This window comes from Carassius carassius, chromosome 4 (genome assembly GCF_963082965.1).
Source record: "Carassius carassius chromosome 4, fCarCar2.1, whole genome shotgun sequence".
NCBI classification, from domain to species: domain Eukaryota; kingdom Metazoa; phylum Chordata; class Actinopteri; order Cypriniformes; family Cyprinidae; genus Carassius; species Carassius carassius.
Genome location: NC_081758.1, coordinates 42,164,358 through 42,184,869, shown reverse-complemented (window position 1 = coordinate 42,184,869; position 20,512 = coordinate 42,164,358). Strand labels below are relative to the sequence as shown.

Here is a 20,512-nt window from a genome sequence, read left to right as displayed (position 1 = left end):
TAAATGTAAAGTTTATATCTTGGAATTCTGTGAAAAAAAAGTCACAATTGTGAGATGTGAACTCGTGAGAAAAAGTCTGAATCATAAGATAAAAAGTCGCGAGAAACCTTTATTTAATTTTTTATTCAGCTTCCACACAGTAGTGTGTAGAATATAATAAAACACTATTTTAAGTAGAATACAACAACAATTCAATAATCTGAAAATGCAGAAAATATTGTGAGATGGATATGAAAAGGTTTTGGCCAGTCGGTGATCATTCAGAATTTGAGTTCAGTTCAGTCTGTATTGGTTTAACTAACTAACCGGTTTGTATTCCTCTACCTTTATCCGAATAAAGGCAGCCTATTTGTAGTGCAAAATATATTTGTAGTGAAAAAAAATTATTTTGTCGCCAACCTTCGCTTTATTTTCCAGAATTCCTGGAATTAATATCATGTCAACATATAAGTGTAGATGATGTTTGTGAACACTAGCAGATGATTAGTTCATGTCTAAATGTGGTTATATTGAAGTTAAGTGTTTATTTAGAATATATCGCTATCTTTTTACTAGTATTTTTATAGCTTTTCAACAGGCATTTAATGGGTTTAAACCCATTTCCCAGTTTGCACAAGCGTTGCGATTATATTTGAAAGGAGGAAACAGTCTGACACATGAAAGCGCTGGTAAATCTGCTTCATTATGGCAAACATCAGAGAATGAGAAAGATTCTCCTACTGGACTGAGTCGGACACACACTCAAACTGACTCCACACGTGAGAAAAAGTGCAATCTGCAGATCTTCAGGCTCACAGCTACTCCTTCTTGCTGGAGCCCAGCTTTCTGAAGAGCTTCCTGCCCTTGGAGAAGAAGCCTTTCTTCTTTTTCTCGGACAGGGAGGCGGGCAGAGATGAGCTCAGGGTCGGATGGGGATTGAGTTCTGGCTGAGCTGGTGGATTCAGGTCTAGTTGAGAGGAGCCTACGGGATCAAGATGCTCAGACGACTCTGTCTGGCTCACCTGGGAGAAAAACAGACCAGAAGTGAAGGTGGGCAAGGAGCTGAGATTTTAATACCATGTCATGTCATTCAAAAAAAGAATTAAAATTACACAAGCTGTTTAAATGCACATGAGTGACCCTGGACCACTGTCAATTGTCAATTTTTCGAAATTGAGATTTATAGATCATCTGAAAGCTGAATAAATGATATTTGACATTGATGTATGGTCTGTTAGGATCAGACAATATTTGGTCGATATACAATTACTTGAAAATCTGGAATCTGAGGGTGCAAAAAAATCGAAATATTGAGAAAATCATCTTTAAAGTTGTTCAAATGAATTCTTAGCAATGCACATTACTAACCAAAAATTAAGTTTTGATATATTTACAGTAGGGAATTTACAAAATATCTTCATGGAACATGATTTTTACTTAATATCCTAATGATTTTTGTCATAAAAGAAAAATTGATCATTTTGACCCATGCAATGTATTTTTGGCTATTGCTATAAATATACCCCAGCGACTACAGACTGGTTTTGAGCTCCAGGGGCACAAATGATAAACATTTGAAAACTGTTTCTGGTAAGTTATTATTTAAGACAGTCATTAAGAAAGCTAAGAGAGTTCACTTTCTACCAATTAAGTGTTGTACAAAATACAACAAATAAACAGAAGGTGTTTAAATGAACATATGATCAAAACTGTAAGACTTTACCGGAGATTTTTTAATTAAACAAGCCCTTAAGGGAGCTGAGAGAGAGTTAACTTTCTACCAATTGCATAAGAGTTGTATAAAATGAAATAAAATTAAGATTAAAATTAAGTAACATACCAGCCATCAAATTAGCTTGAATGACAAATCAAACTCACTGAGGCATATATCTCACTATGATTTTAAAGGGCTTGTTCACCTAAAAAAAATAAAATACTGTCATAATTGTCTCATCCTCATGTAGAACACAAACAAATGATATTTTGAAGAATGTTGGCGTCCAAACCAGGATGATTATGTTATCTAAAATATGAAAAAACTATAAATAGTTAAAAAGTCAGTTATACAGGTTTGGAAAAAGAGGTTTGTCTCAGTGTCCTGTTCAGAGTCATATAGTATATATCTTCTAATGGGGCTAGAGAGGGTTTACTGCAGATCTGTGAAACACTTACTGTCACTGTTTAAAGTGAACACCTCTCCTCTGCTTCTGAAAACCATGCAAAAATAAAACAAACACACATAAGACGACATGCAGTACAAACGACAGCCGGAGAAACTAATGCTGTTAATCAATGATCGACAGAACAGAATGGAAAATGCATGCAATAATTAACAGTAATCCATGCAACACACACACACGCGTTTGTTTTTGTGAAAAGTGTGTTAATCCCATAGGTGTAATGGTTTTTATACTGTACAAACTGTATATTCTATGGCCCTACACCAACCCTACACCTAACCCTCACAGGAAACTTTGTGCATTTTTACTTTCTCAAAAAAACTCCTTCTGTATGATTTATAAGCGTTTTGAAAAATGGGGACATGGGTTATGTCCTCATAAGTCACCCTCTCATTGTAATACCTGTGTCATACCCATGTCATTATACAGAGTTGTGTCCTGATATGTCACAGAAACAAGAGCACACACACACACACACACACACACACACACACACACACACACACACTCACAAACTCACACACTCACACACACACACACACACACTCACAAACTCACACACTCACACACACACACACACACTCACACACTCACACACTCACAAACACACACACACACACACACACTCACACACTCACACACTCACACACTCACACACTCACACACTCACAAACACACACACACACACACACACACACACACACACACACACACAGACACACACAGACACAGACACACACACACACACACACTCACACACTCACACACTCACACACACACACACACACTCACTCACACACTCACAAACACACACACACACACACACACACACACACACACACACACACACACACACACAGACACAGACACACACAGACACAGACACACACACACACACACACACACACACACACTCACAAACTCACACACTCACACACACACACACACACACTCACACACTCACACACTCACACACACACACACACACTCACTCACAAACTCACACACTCACACACACACACACACACACTCACACACTCACACACTCACACACACACACACACACTCACTCACACACTCACAAACACACACACACACACACACACACACACACACACACACACACACACACACACACACACACAGACACAGACACACACAGACACAGACACACACACACACACACACACACACACTCACAAACTCACACACTCACACACTCACAAACTCACACACCTGTGAATCCCTGCGGTTCTCTGTCTCCGTGTGCTCCTTCTGCGCAGCGTCCTCTTCCGTCTCTGGAAAAGCTTGCAGGAAGTTGGACGGCACGAGGCCTTTGTGTCCATTCAGATCCCCCTGAAAACAACACAAACCCATCATGCATTGCTGTTTGCTCAGTCATTCAGTAATACGTGTCCATGCCCAGAAATACTGAGGTCCCAAAACTGAGCGATTCTGGGATATATTTACACTACATACAGTTTGTGCACTTGTCCTTCATTTAATCAATAGCTGAGATAATAATCTTAATTTTAGATAACACTAGACTTTTTCCAACAAGAAAAGTGTAATAAAAAATGACATTTGGTTTTGGAATGACAATATTTGAGTGGGTAAATAAAATATGTATTTTTAAAACAGATCATCCATTGATATCACTATAAACAGGAAGCAGACACTTGGGAGGTTTCTTGTCAGATTATTGGAAAATATATAAAAAATAAAAAAATAAAAAACTATTTAAAACATAGTTAATTGAAATTAAGCTGAAATAAAACTAAATATAAATATTAGATGAAAACCTTAAAATGAAAACTAGAAATGTTGCTCTGGTAATAAGTGAAATAAGTTTAATATAAAGCACTAAAATTGTGAAGAATAAAACGAAAGCTTTATTTTAAATAATAAATAAAACCTGAATAGTAATATTTTTTAAATTAATAATAATAACAACAACAACAACAAAGAAACTAATAAAAATATCAAAAGCACATTAATTATTAAAACTAAAATTAAAAAGTTATTATTTATAAATTTATATAAAAAGGCAATTCGAATTATAAAAAGCTATGGTAATACTTTACAATAAACTTAATACATTAGTTAAAATGAACTAACTAACAATGATAAAGTCTACTAAAGAATTAATCAATTATAGTTCATGTTAATTTCAACATGTACTAATGCATTTTTAAAATCAAAACTTAGCTAACATGAACTTACAATGATCAAGTGTATTTTTATTAACTAACATTACATAAATTATTCATAAAAGTTGTAAAAAACTAATTGGTCTAAAGAAGGCTATTTTAAAGTGTTATCAAAACTAAAAGTAGGTATTATATTAGTAAATAATAATATAAAGAAGGAGACGAATTAAGAGAAACTGTTAAAGAAACAAAAAATATTGTAAGTATTTAAAGTTCATTAAATGAATTCACAATATGCACACACTCATTCTTAACCTAATTGCATGCATCCCTGGTTATTTCGATCATAACACAGACAAACATTAAATGTTTAGCTACATGCATCTATCTCACTGTTAGAGTGGAACAACTCAATCTCTGTGCTGAAATTCATGCTCGGCTAGTTTAAAAGTAATGCATTACAATATTGTGTTACTCCATAAAAAAGTAACTAAGTGGGTTACTTAGATACTTTTTATGAAAAGTAATGCATTAATTACTTTTGCATTACTTTTTGTTACCTGGTCTGGACTTGTCTGGTATTTTTGGCAACTTTAAAGGATCATGAAACACTAAACGACTTTTTGTGTTGACGTCACAGTTTGCGACGTGGCAAAGGATTATATTGCTTTTATGACGCGTCTGTGTCTCATAATTATTCATGAGCCTGCTGTTTTCTTATCATATGAGAACATGCTTGGCTTAATTATTGACGACAGCATGTGTGACACGCTTCAGACTGTGAGCACGTGTACATTAAATGAGAGAAATGTTCATGGATTGAAGGTGAGCATTTGTTTTGGCTTTTTTGTTTTTGAGTCCAGCACAAATGCAGTTAATGCACTTAGTGAGTGTAACTTGATGCAACAAATTAAAAGGCTTAAATAAACGCCGCAAAATAAGCCTTAAAAGTTGGTGCAACAGCGAGTTCATATATGTTTTCGATGCAGAGTGCAAATGCAAATGGCATCTATTTATTAATGTTTTTAACTGAATGTGGGTGAAATGAAACTGCTTGAATCAAACTCAAGCTGTGTGTTGCCCGTCTCCCCTCTTCAGCCCATCACGTCCACTTTTTTTGTGCATTATTCAAAATTGTGATGAGAACTAACCGGTCCCAAAACAGGGGGTTTCATGACCCTTTAAAGGCCCTTTGACACCAAAAGTGAAATGAATCAGCCTCAGGCTGAAGGAATGCACCTTACTTCCAATTTCTCAGTGAATAAATAAAAAAACAAAGTAACTTGCATTACTTATTTGAAAAAGTAACTCAGATATTTTGTTGTACATTTAAAAGCAATGGGTTACTTCTAAATTTTAAATTAAATAAATAAAAATTAAATTGAAGCATTTAGCAGACGCTTTTATCCAAAGCGACTTAAAGTGCATTCAGGCTAACATTTTTTACCTAACATGGGGAATCGAACCCTCAACCTTGCGCTACTAACGTAATGCTCTACCACTGAGCTACAGGAACACTGCAAATGTAATCTGATTACGTTCCTTGCGTTACTACAACATTGGCTCAGCTCAGATGAAAAAGTCGGGTATCTTGGCACTGTACAATATCTTTGCAGCACCGAAGCACAGTTATTATTAAGCAATTACTTCACAACTTTTATTACAGAAAAAAAACCTCAATTATTGTATGGCCATGAATGTGTCATCGAACAAAACTTTCACGCTATTTATTATCAATATATTAAAAAGACAGACAGACAAAGAAACTCACATAGTAGAAGCCGTCATCGTCCATGTCACCGAGCACATAGATGACGTCGCCTGCGCTGAAGGTCAGTTCATCCTGGAGAAACCCATCATTAGACTCACACGCTGTAGACTACTCACTAGTATAAGGAGCTGTTTGTCTTAGCTATAATGTCACCTCTATGTCTGCATTAGGAGAGCTTTCTCTCGGGTCGTAATCAAAGATGGCCACCATCCTGCGAGGTCTGGAGCTTCCCAACTTCCCGTCTGCAAGTCAAACACAACATCTTTAAAGATCCAGTGAAGCAAATTTGGAAATGAAGCTGCGCTCAGGGTGAAAATGACACAGAAAGTGACAGAAAATAGATATTTATCTGATATCGAACATTTGATACATTTGTGTTCGCAGTATTCTAGGTTTATCTGGTGATGTTTGGTGTCTCTGAAGACTCTGCATGTGCTTGAATGTGAAGGAATGGCTCTCAAAACACGAAATGACATTTATATCATAATCTATTAGATTCAGAATGAGCTTTATTCTCCAAGTGTGTGGTTTTCTAGGAGCTTTTTCTTTTTGAGAACAATGTCGTTTTTTTTTATAATTAATTGCTTTTGATGTCATATTTATTCTAGAATTTTGTGCATTATTTACAACTATGTTAATATTTGCTGTTTATTTGATTGAATGATTAATAGCCATTTTGTCCAGATTGACAATTTCAATTAATGAATTTAATTGATATATGTATTTGCTGTGAGATTACATGGTTAGAAAAAAAAATCTGCATAAAAAGCCTTATTATTTAAAAAGTTATTCATAAACTTGATAAAATATAGAATATAATATACATACACCAGTCAAAAGTTTGGAGTAATTACTGTGTAAAGAAAATTATGTAATATTGTGAAATGTTATTTCAATTTAAAATAACTGTCTTCTATTTGAAATGTGTTTTAAAATGTAATTAATTGCTGTGATCAAAGCTGAATTTTTCAGCATCATGACTCCAGTCTTCAGTGTCACAAGATACTAATGGCTGCTGAAAATTCAGCTTTTCATCACTGCAATTAATTATATATTCAAATATATTCAAACCAAAAACTGTTATTTTAAATTGTAATAATATTTCACAATATAACTGATTTACTGTAAGTCTGATACATACGCTACGCAAACATCTAGCTTCATGTAAGCATGATTTTACGCATTAATGTATAAAGTTAGACTACAATTCATACCAGAACACAACTAGCTGTAGTGAAACCTATCAGTCATCAGTTTCAGGTCAACAAGTGACATGGCAGGGGAATAGTTTAAAGACAATCTAGCTGTGCAAGTTAATTAAATGATTAATTAAATGGTTCAGAGACAGACATGAAAGAAACTTGGTCTCATTTGTGTCAAAAAAAAAGCACTTCTGGTAAACCTACTGCATGATAAACAGATGAAAAAGGCACTTAATGACACTCTTCCAGAGAAACACTTTTACGTTCGTGACAGAAATCACATGCAAAGTGAAGTAAGACAGAAGACATGAGCACAGCTGTCAAATGAGAGACTGAAAGATCATTAGTGGTTAGATCAGAAACGAGGATGTGGATGCAGATCTCCATGGTAAGAGCATGCAGCGCTGCATCAGCACATTAACATGCTGTTAAACTGTCAGTCACATGCGGCTGGAAACATGACAGAGAAACAGGACGGGACAGGAGGAGCTCAAACCTTGACTGGAGCAGTCTACAGCAGACGTGTCGTCCAACACCGCAGACGACTCCACTGGAGAAGGACAAAAGTGGGCGGGAGGGAAGGGTTAGACACAATCTGATTGGCTGCCTGACCTTGACTGATACTTGGGCTCATGAGGACAAACCAAAACAAAACAACCAGCCACACAAGCCTTGAGGTTATGAGTGCAGCATTCGTGAACCACACACACACACACACGCGCACACACACACGCACACGCACACGCACACACTCTTCAGGAAGTCATCTTCAGAGAGATGGTGAGCTGACCAAAGGGGACAGTGAGTCCAAACATTAGAAAACACTAGAACATAGAAATCATTTCAGGTTCAACACAAGCTACATTAGACAGCATTTGTGACATTGTCAGTTAACACAAAAATATAAAATCACTATAAAATAAATTCACTACAGAGAGACAGAGGAGGTAGATGATTACTAAACATTATTATTATTATTTAATTTTTCAGCTCCTTTTTTTCTAAAAAGTAAAACAGCATTTGTGGCATAAAGTCAATTATCCCAAGTTCTTTTAGATTATATACAATTATTATTTTTTACATATATTATTCATTTATTTATTATTATTATTATTCATTTATCTTGAAATAATAGCATTTAATATATTATTTATGTATTATTATTATTATTATTATTATTATAGTTTGGAATATAGTATTTGCGAAAGTCAATTTCTACTTACTACTATAATGCTTTTATGTGTAAATTTATCTATTTATTTAGTGTTTTTCAGCTTATTTATCTAAAAAAAAAAGTCAATTACCACAATAAATATATTAAATATTAAATATAAATATTAATATATCATTTACATTTTTCAACAAGAAAAAAAAGCATTTGTGGCATAATGGCAATTAATATATATATATAATTTTTTTTTTAATTAAATTAAAATTAAATTAAACTTATGCATTTAGCAGACGCTGACTTACAGTGCATTAAGGCTATACATGTTTTACCTATCATCCCGGGGAATCGAGCTTGATAGCACAATGCTCTACCAATTGAGCTACAGGAACACACACATATATATATATATATATATTCTATGATTGTTATTATTATTAGCCTATTCGTTTTTTTTTCAGGTCCTTTTTGTCTATAAAAGAGAAAAACAGCAGTTACAGTTCTAATAATCATTAGGCATAGACTAATGTGATTGATTCACTTACTGATTTGGGTTGCATTTTCTAGAAGCATCATAAGCCAGTGCTTTCTACAGTCTACTTAGACTTACTTCATGCTTTTGGAAACATGACGCTTGATTTAACATGCAATTGTAATTGAAATGTTTTAGAAGTGTTCTTTTTTAGTGGCCTTTCGTGTTAATAGACTTGAGCATGATATTTTTGGTTAATACCGTTTTTCTTATAATTTGATGCATCAGTTTTTTACAATAACATGCACTGAATCACACACACTAAGACCAGGAACATTTATTTGGACAGTAACTAAAAGGTTAATTATAAGTTTTTGCGATTCATAAATAAAACTAGTGAGACTAAGTATATCTAATGTTTTAGTCCGCCTTTGGTCAGAGTTCCTGATGCAGAAGCAGAAAGCTGATGGGAGTGAATTCAGCAAACCAAACGCAGGTGAAATCACACACCTTTCTTGGAGCGTCTAGGTTTCGGCGGTGCAGTGGGACGGCGTGGAAGCTGTGCATGTAAGCGGGCGTCTTTATGAAATTTTAACAGGATACGTGGAAAAAAAGACAAGTAGCAGACAAGAATGAATGAGAAGCCAAAAGAAAAGCAAAAACCTCACAAAACAAGAATAAGGATAAGCAATGAGGTGCCACAGTGAGAGAGAAAGAGAGAAAGAGCTGATCCACCCCTGCAGCAAAGCATTCTGGGAAACCAGATCCACATGGTTGCTCTTTGAGCTGCTCACAGTGACCATAAAAAAAACTCTTGTGTAAAAACAGCAAAGCTTTGTGAAAATCAGAAATGAAATTGTCCAGACTGTCAAACACAAAACTATGGAAGCTCGTGTCTGCCACTGCAGAACAATTCAAGGAATCGTAACTTTTCATCTCACAATTCAGACTTTTTTGTGTGTCATTGTGCCAAATTGCAAGATATTAACTTTTAATGGCAAGAAAAAAAAAGTCTTGTGGAAACTTTGTGGAATAAATTGTTGAATATAAATTAACAATTTGCAAGAAAATGTCAGAATTCTGAGCTAAAACGTCAGATTTGCCAGATATAAACTATATATAAATAATATAAAAAAAATAAATTGTGAGAAAAAGTCAGAGATGAAAAGTTGCAATGGCCTTTTAAATTTATTTGTACTTTGATTGAGTTACAGAAACAGATTAAACCTAGAACAGGTTCATGAAATGCAGTGCGGAAATCTGGTGCACTGACTGTAGAAATGTGCTATTCTCAGTCAGCCACGATTCAGTCATTTTAAGAGTAAAAAAATCTAAAATAACGGAAAGTGATTAGTATTTGGTTAGTCATGTGATATCGATTTTTCAGGTAAAATGAAACCTCATTAGGCTTATTTTTACATCATTTTGTGCTATTCATTTCTTCACATGCAACACTTTTTAAGGCAAGACACTACCAGTGAATAGTAAAAAATGTTTAACTAATAAATTTCACTATACTACCACAGTTGTTAATTAATAACACTAGCTGAAATATGCAGATAAATGACACATTATCTAATTAAATATGCACTCATTTACATATATATGTCCAGAACACTGGATGAAGCCATGTTCAAAATCTTGGTCATTTCGTTCACATTTTAAAGGTTTTTTTTTTTTTTTTTTGTATTTCTATTTTTACTACTCTGTAAATCAGAAAATACTGTCAAAATACAGAAAAATATAAATAAATTTCACCATGTTTTTAGGGATAAAATATTTTATGAATCAGGTCAATAATTTATTAAAATACATATTACATATTTCCCAATATAGATAGGAATAAAACTGTAAAGTTTGGTGTTTGTAAGTGCTGCTGAAGTGGAGAAAAAAACTCTTTGACAGCCTTTAACAATATAAATTATAACTGAAATCTAAAGACACAGATACATAAAGTGTTATAAAACAAACATTCAAATCTTTATTATGGATGTTTTCTTTCCACTAGTCTGAAAAAGATATGTTATTGAATCAAAACTGCCAAAGATCCAAAAATTGACTAATGCATGAAAAAGCAATGGTTTTGTGGAAAAAAAACAGAGAAAAACCACTGCCACTTGATTTTAAGTTCCTCAAAGCTGTTAGCTGGAAACATATTTTAAAGCTCATGTCTACAAATGTGATTCTAGCTATGCTGAAATGTCAGCTGCGGCTGGTTTTTCATGGCTTGTTCGTTGAACGATTACAGGGAGTTAAGAGATTTATTTTTATTTTAGAAACATGCTCAAAATGTGACCTCAAATAAATGTCAGTCAGACTACAGCTCTGCTCCAAAACCTAGTCAGTTTTCTATCTAGATGTGAGGCTAGGCAGCGACATTATGCTAATGCTTTTGAATGATTACAGCTGATCTCTACAGAGTTTGATGTTAGCATATGCTCAGGAATCAAATAAGAACTAAAATGTGATTGCACACACAGGTATTTTGTGATAAACATACCTATCTTCTCTATTGACGCCTCTGTGGAGAGGTAGCCCTGCTTCAGGAGCTGGTCTCTGGTCTCCTCATCATCAACCTGGATCTCTGAAACCATGTTACACGGCACAAAGCCACGACGGCCACCCACCTCGCCTCGGTAGAAACCATCTGCATCTTTGTCCCCATAAACCTGCGGAGCAGAAACACTGCAATCAACTTTAATTTACTTTATGAACAGCAAAAATGTGTTTTCTGTGAATTATAATAATGTTTTGCACTACAGATGCACATTTTGTAGGCTAATGTGGGTGAGAATTGACAGTTTGTAAGCATTTCTTTCCTTGTAGTTTTACCTATAAAGCCTACTTTGTCAAATGTATAATGCCTCAACCTGATTAAAGCTTTGCTGTTAAAGCCTTCACACTCAATCTACTGCATGCTTTCAGTCGTCTCATTGACGGGTCTGACTTTTTAGCAAGTGAACGCCCTTTGAGTCTAATTGAAAGATCTTCCACCGTCAGCCTTGCTTCATGCGTCTAATTGCTGACAAATCTTAACTGAGTTTTATCAAGTAAATGTGAGAATCTTTAATAGATCAACACTTACTGGACTGTAGCTTTATTTGATTATCCAGTGATGACTTATATTTATATAATCGTATTCAAGTATCTGCTATACTCTTATAAAGACCTCTTATATTTATATTACAATCATCAGAATTTCATCACTTCTCGGTCATATAAATATCAGCATCTGCAGCAATTTGCATATTTCTGCTTATTTTGGGCTTCTGAATAAAACTGATCGTACTATATAAACTTATACCATACTATATGAAGTGCTTATTTTTGTCTAAAATCACTTCAAACTTAACTTCAGCTGAGTCATACCTTGATAATCTGGCCCTCTTTAAAGGGAAGCTCCTCTTCAGCAGCGTCAGGATTGGGGGACATGACTGCAGGATCATATGGGAAGAGGGCAACAAACACTCTCACCTCATTTTCTCCAGATGTTCTGGGCTCTGTATCACCAAGGAGCAAACACAAACTGGTCAAGAAATGATTTCACAGGACATGTCATGTGACTTACACCTCTAGTATTTATGCAGCAACACACTGGTGGTTGATATGGACATGTCATGCCTTTATCACATTTTGGGAAGCTGAATTCATGATGCTTGGAAAACATTACTGTCAGTAACCTAATGCTTGTCGTCATCCCTGCCTGAAAACCATAATGGTGCGACCCAGGCATGTCCTTAAGTGAGGTAATCGTACTAAAACCTCCTGATCCATCCGTACAGAGAGAGAACGACAGGAAGAAAGAGACTATTCATATATATGTCTATTAATATATAAACAAATCGATTTTAAACAATCTTGTCATGGTAGAGATTAAAACAGCACCCAATATAGAAAAAACACCAAACAAGGATTACATTTCAAATCAAACCAGTTCTGGTTGTCAATGCTGATTTGGTCAAGCTAATGCGGTCACATCTAAAAATCACAATTTAGCCACCATATCTTAAATCTTATTGGTTAAAAGTATGAAAACAATATTGATGAGCAGCTCAGATTTAACTGTGCTGATCAACTGATTACTGAATGATATGAATTGATTCAGACTATTTAGACAAAAGTCAGAAGTAGATAAAAGTGTCTACTTAATGGATAAATGCAACTTGAAAGATAAAAGTAAATGTATAACAAAACACAAAAGCACCAAAAACGCCACTGTATTTTTACAGCACTCTTTACTGGACATGCATGCTAGATTAAACTGCTGTTCTGTATAATGGAGTCTGACAGCAGGACCCAAGCATCTGTCAGGGTCATCGGGTCAAAGGTCAGCACCCTGAAGTCATCAGGATCAATTTCCTGTTTCTAGATGAGTTGGAAGAGGGTGGGTGAGGAATATAGTGTAAAACAGAGATGTATAATCAGTGGTGCTAATAGGTATCAGTCGTGTCTGTGTTAAGCTCCAGGAGTGAGATGTGTTCATCTCATTAGAGAGGATCAAGACCATCTGTAGCAACAATCAAGGGCAGAGCAAAGAAAATAGGACACTTCACAACCTCTGTGTGTCATATTTGAAGGCAAATATGAAGAAAAAGGAGCTAACCTTTGGGAAAACCACCTTTTGGGGATGTCCTCAAAGGAAATGATGGTTACTTTGTATTACTCAAGTATCCACAAATGTATGGGTTTTCAATTAAATTAAAAGTCTGATCACTTCAAAAAGTAACAGCACTCTTCAACAAGCCAGTTCTGAATATATTACACGCCAAACTTTAAAGGGGTCATTCACCCATAAATTAAAATTACCCCATGATTTACTCTCCTTCAAGTCATCCTAGGTGTATATGGCTTTGTTCTTTCAAACGAATAAAATCAGAGTTAGATTAAAAAAAAAAATATGCTGGCTCTTCCAAGCTTTAAAGGAACACTCCAACTTTTTGGGACTTTAGCTTATTCACAGTATCCCCCAGAGTTAGATAAGTCCATACATACCTTTTTCATTTCTGTGCGTTCTGTAAGTGTTATTTGACGCACCCACCGCTAGCCTAGCTTAGCACAAAGACTGGATGTAAATGGATACTGGTAGCATAGTAATCCCAATAAGTGACAAAATAATGCAAACATTTTCCTATTTACATGTTGGGATCTGTATAGTCACAGCGTGTACAAATAACAAGGCTATATGAGACAGAGACCATTTTTAATCGTATAAATACTGGGAACTATATTCTCACTAGGCGTAGGAGCACAGCTAACTTTACTTGGGCGAAGTGGCTACTTGGGCGGAGTGATTAGCGCAGTCAGTGAATGGGTATTCTTGTTAATAGTCCAAAAGAAGTCCAATAAAGCGCATCCATCCATCGTAAAAAGTGTCCCACACGGCTCCGGGGGACGAATAAAGGCCTCCTAAAGCAAATCAATTCATTTTTGCAAGAAAAATATCCATATTTAAAACGAAACAACGTTTGTTTACAGGAGCAAAGGAAGCAAAGTTTCCTTACTTAAGCAAAGGAAAACCAGTCTCCTCTTGGCTTATGTCGAAATCCTCTGACATCTTTACAAATCCTCGTTTTGTGCTTCTAATTCATGCTTCTAATTTTCCTCTCTCCTCTTCTCTTCCGCATTTGTCACTTTTCACTGGACCATACACTTCGTCCTACATCATCCACCGAAATGAACTCACGTACGACAGTTAGCGGAAGGTTATTTATGATTTATAAAGTTTCAAAGATGGATATTTTTCTTATAAAAACGGATCAATTTGCTTCAGGAGGCCTTTATTTACCCCCTAGAACCATGTGAGGCACTTTTTTTTATCATGGATGGATGTGCTTTATTGGACTTCTTTCAGACTATTGACAAAAAAAACACCCATTAGCTCCCATTCTAAAGCTTGGAAGAGCCAGAATTTTTTTTTATATAACTCAGATTGGATTCGTCTGAAATAATAATGTCATACACAGCTAGGATGTCTTGAGTGCGAGTAAATTACGGGGTGATTTTCATTTTTGGGTGAACTATCCCTTTACTACTTTGTGTTCAGAGGTTTGATCAAATCACTAACCCTAAGAATGAGCAGAAAAAAAAGAGTGAAACAGCCTCATAGAACACAACTAATTAGTTTTAAGCAAAACAGAAGTCTCAATTTAGACTAGGCTAGATACATGTGTTTAGCTAAAACTATGTTTGAAGAAGAATGGTTAAGAGCAGTTTTAAGATGGGTTGGTTGGCAAGACTCAGAAATGGATCAATGACAGAGAGAGAGAGAGAGAGAGAGAGAGAGAGAGAGAGAGAGAGAGAGAGAGAGAGAGAGACAGAAAAGGATGTGATCTAAATGGAAGCTGAATGCAGTTCACGGTGAGAGAGAGAGAGGGAAGTGAGAAAGTCTTACCTCTATGTATTCTAATTTCAGAGCGTGGCGATTTTGGAGTGACATCGCACCACATTGCACCTGGATCTGCCAACGATGCTTCTCTTCCACCTGCCTCCTGGTTTTTGAGAGACAAACAGTTAGATAATGACACATGTGGGATTCAGCCACTAACTTATATCATAGTAACACTTCATATTAGTGAACACACATGCACTTTATCCTCAATAAACTTCTAATTTGCTGCTTACTGATAGCAAGCAAGGTAATTTGTTTGCAGTAGTTATGTTTAGGTATATGGCAGGGTTGAGGGATCTAGAATATTGTCATGTCAAATAAGGTATTAATATGTCCTTTATAAGTACTAATGAACAGCCAATATGCTAGTAAAATACATGCTAATAAGCAACTAGTTAATAGTGAATAGTGTTCTCTAATCTAACGTGTTACCAACATCGCATTGTAACAACTGAAACATCACACAATCTGGTTTAAATCAGGTCAACTTTATGGTTATGAGCTATGATGCGATTCAACATTCACTTCACCCACCTACTACCTCTGCCGGTCTGAGACTCGAACTCGCAACCTTTGGATTACAAATCCGAATCTCTAACCATTAGGCCATGATTTATTTATACATTATCAGGTAAAGGATCTTAATACTTCATCCACAACAATATTTAATGAGGTTAATAAAAGGTACCCTCCTTGTGGTCAATTTGCACAAGATCAACAAGATTGTTTCCTTTGTGGCCCCTTTAAATACAAGATAAGTATTCGATCTACGTCAGAGCATCCAGAAATCTTTCTAGAGCATTGTTGGCAGGGCGGCCAGAGTGATTTTTTACGCTCTCTGCAGTGGCGGTGTGAACGCACAGTAACAAATATGAACACTAGGGTCCCCAGACTAGAACAATCCCTTAGGAGCCACGTGCTACTAATAAAACAGTTTGTAATTTAGCCTTTGTAACATATGTAGTACACATTATTCCTGTGTCCAGCTTACTTTGCTTAGCTTGCTACCTGTTAACCAAAAGGCCTGAAATGGTTTACACAACTATATGCAAAAGCTTCTAGCCATGGACAATGGACTGCAATTGCATTGGCCAAACATTTGTATCTGTATCTGCACACCTTCCTAGAGTATTTAAAGAAGCCACATATAAACACACACACACACACACACACACACACACACACACACACACACACGTGAGAAAAAAAGCCATTGCTCAAGCAACATTTGATTCCAGATCAACAGAAGCAGCAATTGGGGTTGTTCTTTGTAGAAATACAGTGGAATTATGGGAACAAACAGGAGATCCCTGTGCAAGCACAACATACAGTTACATACAGTCCAGTCTCTACTTTAACTGCTCAAGCAGTCTCTGGACAATCTTGAACAATATGTTGGTAAGAAGAATCCCAGTTGTATAAAGGAAAGGAGATGCACTAGAGCAAGTAAACCTACTGAGCAATAATGCACAGCCACAGTCTTAGCACAGCAATGTTCCAACTGAACACTGGGAAGAATAAGACGTAGGACAAATGCAAGAATAAGATGTAGGACAAATGCATAGAGCAGTGCTGCCAGCTACACAACTACAAATACGAAGATGCCTCGACCAGAGACTGGGTAAAAGGGTGTAGGGTACAAAGTCAACTGCAAGGAGAATGAAGTACAGGCTTAAACCTTTTGCATCCACAGTGAAATTAGTGTTGGAGAGTCATTGTATACTTGTTGTAATCCCATATGCCACAGTAGCTGCCAGTATGTGATAAATGAATCCATTTGAAATTTTAGCTCCATGTGGAGTTGGGAATAAATAACTATATAATCTTTTTTTTCAGTTTTTGTCTTTCAGTTACATTAATGGGATAGTTCACCCCAAAATATTTATTCTGTTATTAATTACTCAACCTCATGTCGTTCCAAACCCACAAAACCTTTGTTCATCTTCGGAACACAAATTAAGATATTTTTGATGAAATATAAGAGCTTTCTGACCCTCCATAGACAGCAAGGTAACTACCAGGTTCAAGGCCCAGAAATGTGACAAGAACATCAACAAAAAGGTCCATGTGACATCATTGATTCAACCGTAATTTTATGAAGCTATGATAATTTTTTTTTTTTACATTTATTTGTTTTCTGTGCCTTTCTGAAGTTCTCAGTTCCTTAAGATTGCTATTGCTAACTCCAACAATAACTCCAACTCTGGGCCCTGAGGTCCACTTTGCTGCAGATTTTAGCTCCAACCTTAATCAAACGCACTTGAACCAGCTAATCAAGGTCTTCAGGATTACAGGCAAGTGAGTTTGTTCAAAGTTGGAGGTAAACTCAGCAGGAAAGTGGACCTTGAGGGCCAGAGTTGAGAACCCCAGCTCTAAGTCTTCCAACTACGATACTACAAGTTACAGTGAACTGATCAGAATAGTGACAGATGTGGGTGCAAACTTGCACTTATCTTCTCTTTCAGGATGCAAAAGGTTTTAGCCATGCCCTAAAGGGATGGGCAGGCTCTAAAAAAAGAACATCTAAAGGGAAAGATGGCTGTGTTACAACAGGAGATGGATGGACAGAGGACAACCCACCCATGAGCGGCTGCTTGGGGGCAGCTCTGGCTGGGGTCTGCATTTCAGGGGCAAGTGCTGGTACTCATTGTTACTGCCTTCCACCCACCACTCCGAGCTCATTTGGTCTAAAACCACTTCTCCAGGATCAAACAGCTGATGCTCCTCATCATTATCGGTTCCATACTCTACGTCAATCTCTGTTGAGGGTCCAGTGGGCGACTTCACATGGTGTATGGTCTTGCTAAGTAAATACGGTCCCTGCACTGTTCCTGAAGTCATCTGGCTATGGAGCAAGGCCTCTCTCCTGAGTCGGTCGCTATGGCTTTTGTGTGGTTTGCGGCGTGCAGCCAAACTAACAGAACTAGCCCCAGCATACAAACTACTGTCAGAGTCCTCTTCCTCCTCCTCCTCCTCATCCATATAGCTGATGGTGTCCACTGTGTCAGCGTAATGCACTCTGGGTCTAGTCCTGACTTGCGCAGTCCCTTTGCACCTCACTACGGGCGAATCAGATTCCATTTTATGTCTATGATTGTGATGGTGTGGAGAATGTCGTCGACTCTCATGTCCACACTGACGGCTCTTGCCAGAAGCAGTCCGGCCTGGGGAAGATCTAGAGTGGGATTCCGATTCAGTGTTGTCTTCCTCTTCTGTAACTTCTGGAATGCTGAAGAGCTGCTTGTTGTGGTAGGCTTGAGGAGGGAGCTTTATAATCCTCTCTAAAATGTCTTCATCACTGTCAGTTTCCCACATTTCAGACTGGGGTTGTTTTAGAGGAGCATTGGGAGTTACCAGAGTAGGAAAGGAGCAAGGTGATAGATCAAGAACACACAGACGAGGCAAAAGTTTTGTTCGGTGTCAAAAGTGGAAAGTAGAATAAAATGAGAAAAAGAAACAAGAAAATTAAAATGCAACAGAGGAAATATAAGAACAGAAAAAACCTAAATGATAAGTATGGCTAACACTGTGTCCCAACAAGTTTCCACTTGTTAGGACAATGACAGCAAATCAGAACATATTCAATATTTAACATACAGTTATATCGATCAGTGACATTTCACTGTGAGCGTGATGACCAGGTGCAATACCAACAAAATGTCCTTGCAACTGCCACATCGCAATAGGACTCAACATTTTGTCCAAAGGTTCACTGAGGAATACTACAGCATTCATGTGCATCTACATACCCTGCCTGTTGGAGCTGTACTGTAACCTCTGGAGGGGACGTCAGCAATAGGCTCAGAGTGCAGATCTTCCTCCTCTTCCTCCAGTATATCAGACAAATCAGACCGACTGCTCTCCCCGTTGTAGTCGGGGGGAGGGTCCATAAGACCACCAGCATAGACCTGATAGGGTTTCACAAAAACAACAACTTCAACACAGTTTTCTCAAGACACTAGGACAGGGGTGTCCAATGTTGCTCCTAAAGGGCTACCGTCCTGCAGAATCAAGTTGCAACTTGCCCCAACACACATGTCTGAAAATTTCAAGCAATTCTAAAGACCTTGATTAGCTGGTTCAGGTGTATTTAATTGGGGTAGGAACTTAACTTTGTAAAAGAGGGGCCCTCCAGGAGCAGGACTAGGCACCCTGCTCTAGGACAACACATTTCACAACACAGTATTTCAGTTATTGATGGTGTATCTCTGCTGGAATACATTTTTAATATTAAGGAAGGAAAATGATCTCTGAGGACATTGGCAAGAAACTCAACATGAGCGCAGTCCAAAATTATAATGACTCAACAGGGACACACATAGTCTCCAGATTTGGTTTGGAAACTGACCTTTATTCGAGGTTGAGGTACAGGCCGCAGGAACTCCTCTATGGACACAAGCCTGGTGTTTTCCCTGTCCTCCTCGGCCTCTGACTCAAACGGTGATGGATTGGGAGGCCTCAGTGGGTGCGTATCTGGAACATCGAGAGGGTCCTTTCCTGGAATGTTGACTTTTGGGGAGGTAGTATTGGGTGGTGGTGTGTGAAGTTTGGCACGGGGGTCCTCCAAGAAGTCGGAGAGAGAGGCAACAGGACGCTGACCTCCTGGGCTTTCTGTCTCTCTGCCTGGGTTCTGCACAGCAGGAGCCACACTGGACTGCACTGGCACTGATGCAGGTACAACAACAGGTGCAGGTATGAGTGCAGACATGGGCTCAGGCATGGCGACAGGTGCCACAGGACCTGGCATGGTCATGGACACTGGTGTGGGCATGGGTACGGGTGTGGTCAAGGGAGCAGGAACGGCCATGGACGTTGGTGTAGCAACAGACATGACCATGGGTGCAGGTGTAACCAGGGGTGCAGATAAACTCACCTGTGGATGGAGATGCTTTATTAGCTTAACCCTAAAAAGAACTATAAATCCCAGATCTCTGCACACAGACAATGTATCTCAACTCATGTAAAACCAATTCTACATTATATTGTGAATAAGCATAGGCTGAAGCAGTGGATGAAGCTTAGAGCTAAAGTTTACTGGTCTAAGAGAAGTTCTAAATTCTCTTTTGTGTTTAAGTATTTTTAATCATGGCACAAGGAGATGCCCCAGGGTTACATGTAGAAGGTAATTTTCAGTGAATAATGGTCTGTCCATTATGCATTATGCATTATGTCTGCCTTAAGAAATTTCGGAACCAAGCAATC

General features: G+C 37.4%; 1 protein-coding gene across 12 annotated transcripts in view; it reads right to left on the bottom strand.

Moving 5' to 3' along the window:
- Window positions 1–663: 663 nt before the first annotated feature.
- Window positions 664–20,512, bottom strand: part of LOC132140080 (peripheral-type benzodiazepine receptor-associated protein 1-like) — a 107,760-nt gene continuing 87,911 nt past the window's right edge. For 9 of the 12 annotated variants that reach the window (XM_059548880.1, XM_059548883.1, XM_059548886.1 and 6 more), the window contains 12 exons: window positions 19,659–20,183; window positions 19,060–19,218; window positions 17,891–18,631; window positions 15,314–15,410; window positions 12,292–12,422; window positions 11,423–11,591; window positions 9,433–9,501; window positions 7,764–7,832; window positions 6,234–6,322; window positions 6,081–6,152; window positions 3,396–3,515; window positions 664–1,001 (listed from right to left, as the gene is read on the bottom strand). In XM_059548880.1, coding sequence (XP_059404863.1) covers window positions 798–1,001; window positions 3,396–3,515; window positions 6,081–6,152; window positions 6,234–6,322; window positions 7,764–7,832; window positions 9,433–9,501; window positions 11,423–11,591; window positions 12,292–12,422; window positions 15,314–15,410; window positions 17,891–18,631; window positions 19,060–19,218; window positions 19,659–20,183 — 2,445 coding nt within the window. In that variant the 3' untranslated portion in view covers window positions 664–797. Of the gene's footprint in view, window positions 1,002–2,151; window positions 2,187–3,395; window positions 3,516–6,080; window positions 6,153–6,233; window positions 6,323–7,763; window positions 7,833–9,432; window positions 9,502–11,422; window positions 11,592–12,291; window positions 12,423–15,313; window positions 15,411–17,890; window positions 18,632–19,059; window positions 19,219–19,658; window positions 20,184–20,512 lie in introns of all 12 variants that reach the window. The other 3 variants (XM_059548888.1, XM_059548884.1, XM_059548890.1) reach the window with 3 other exon arrangements.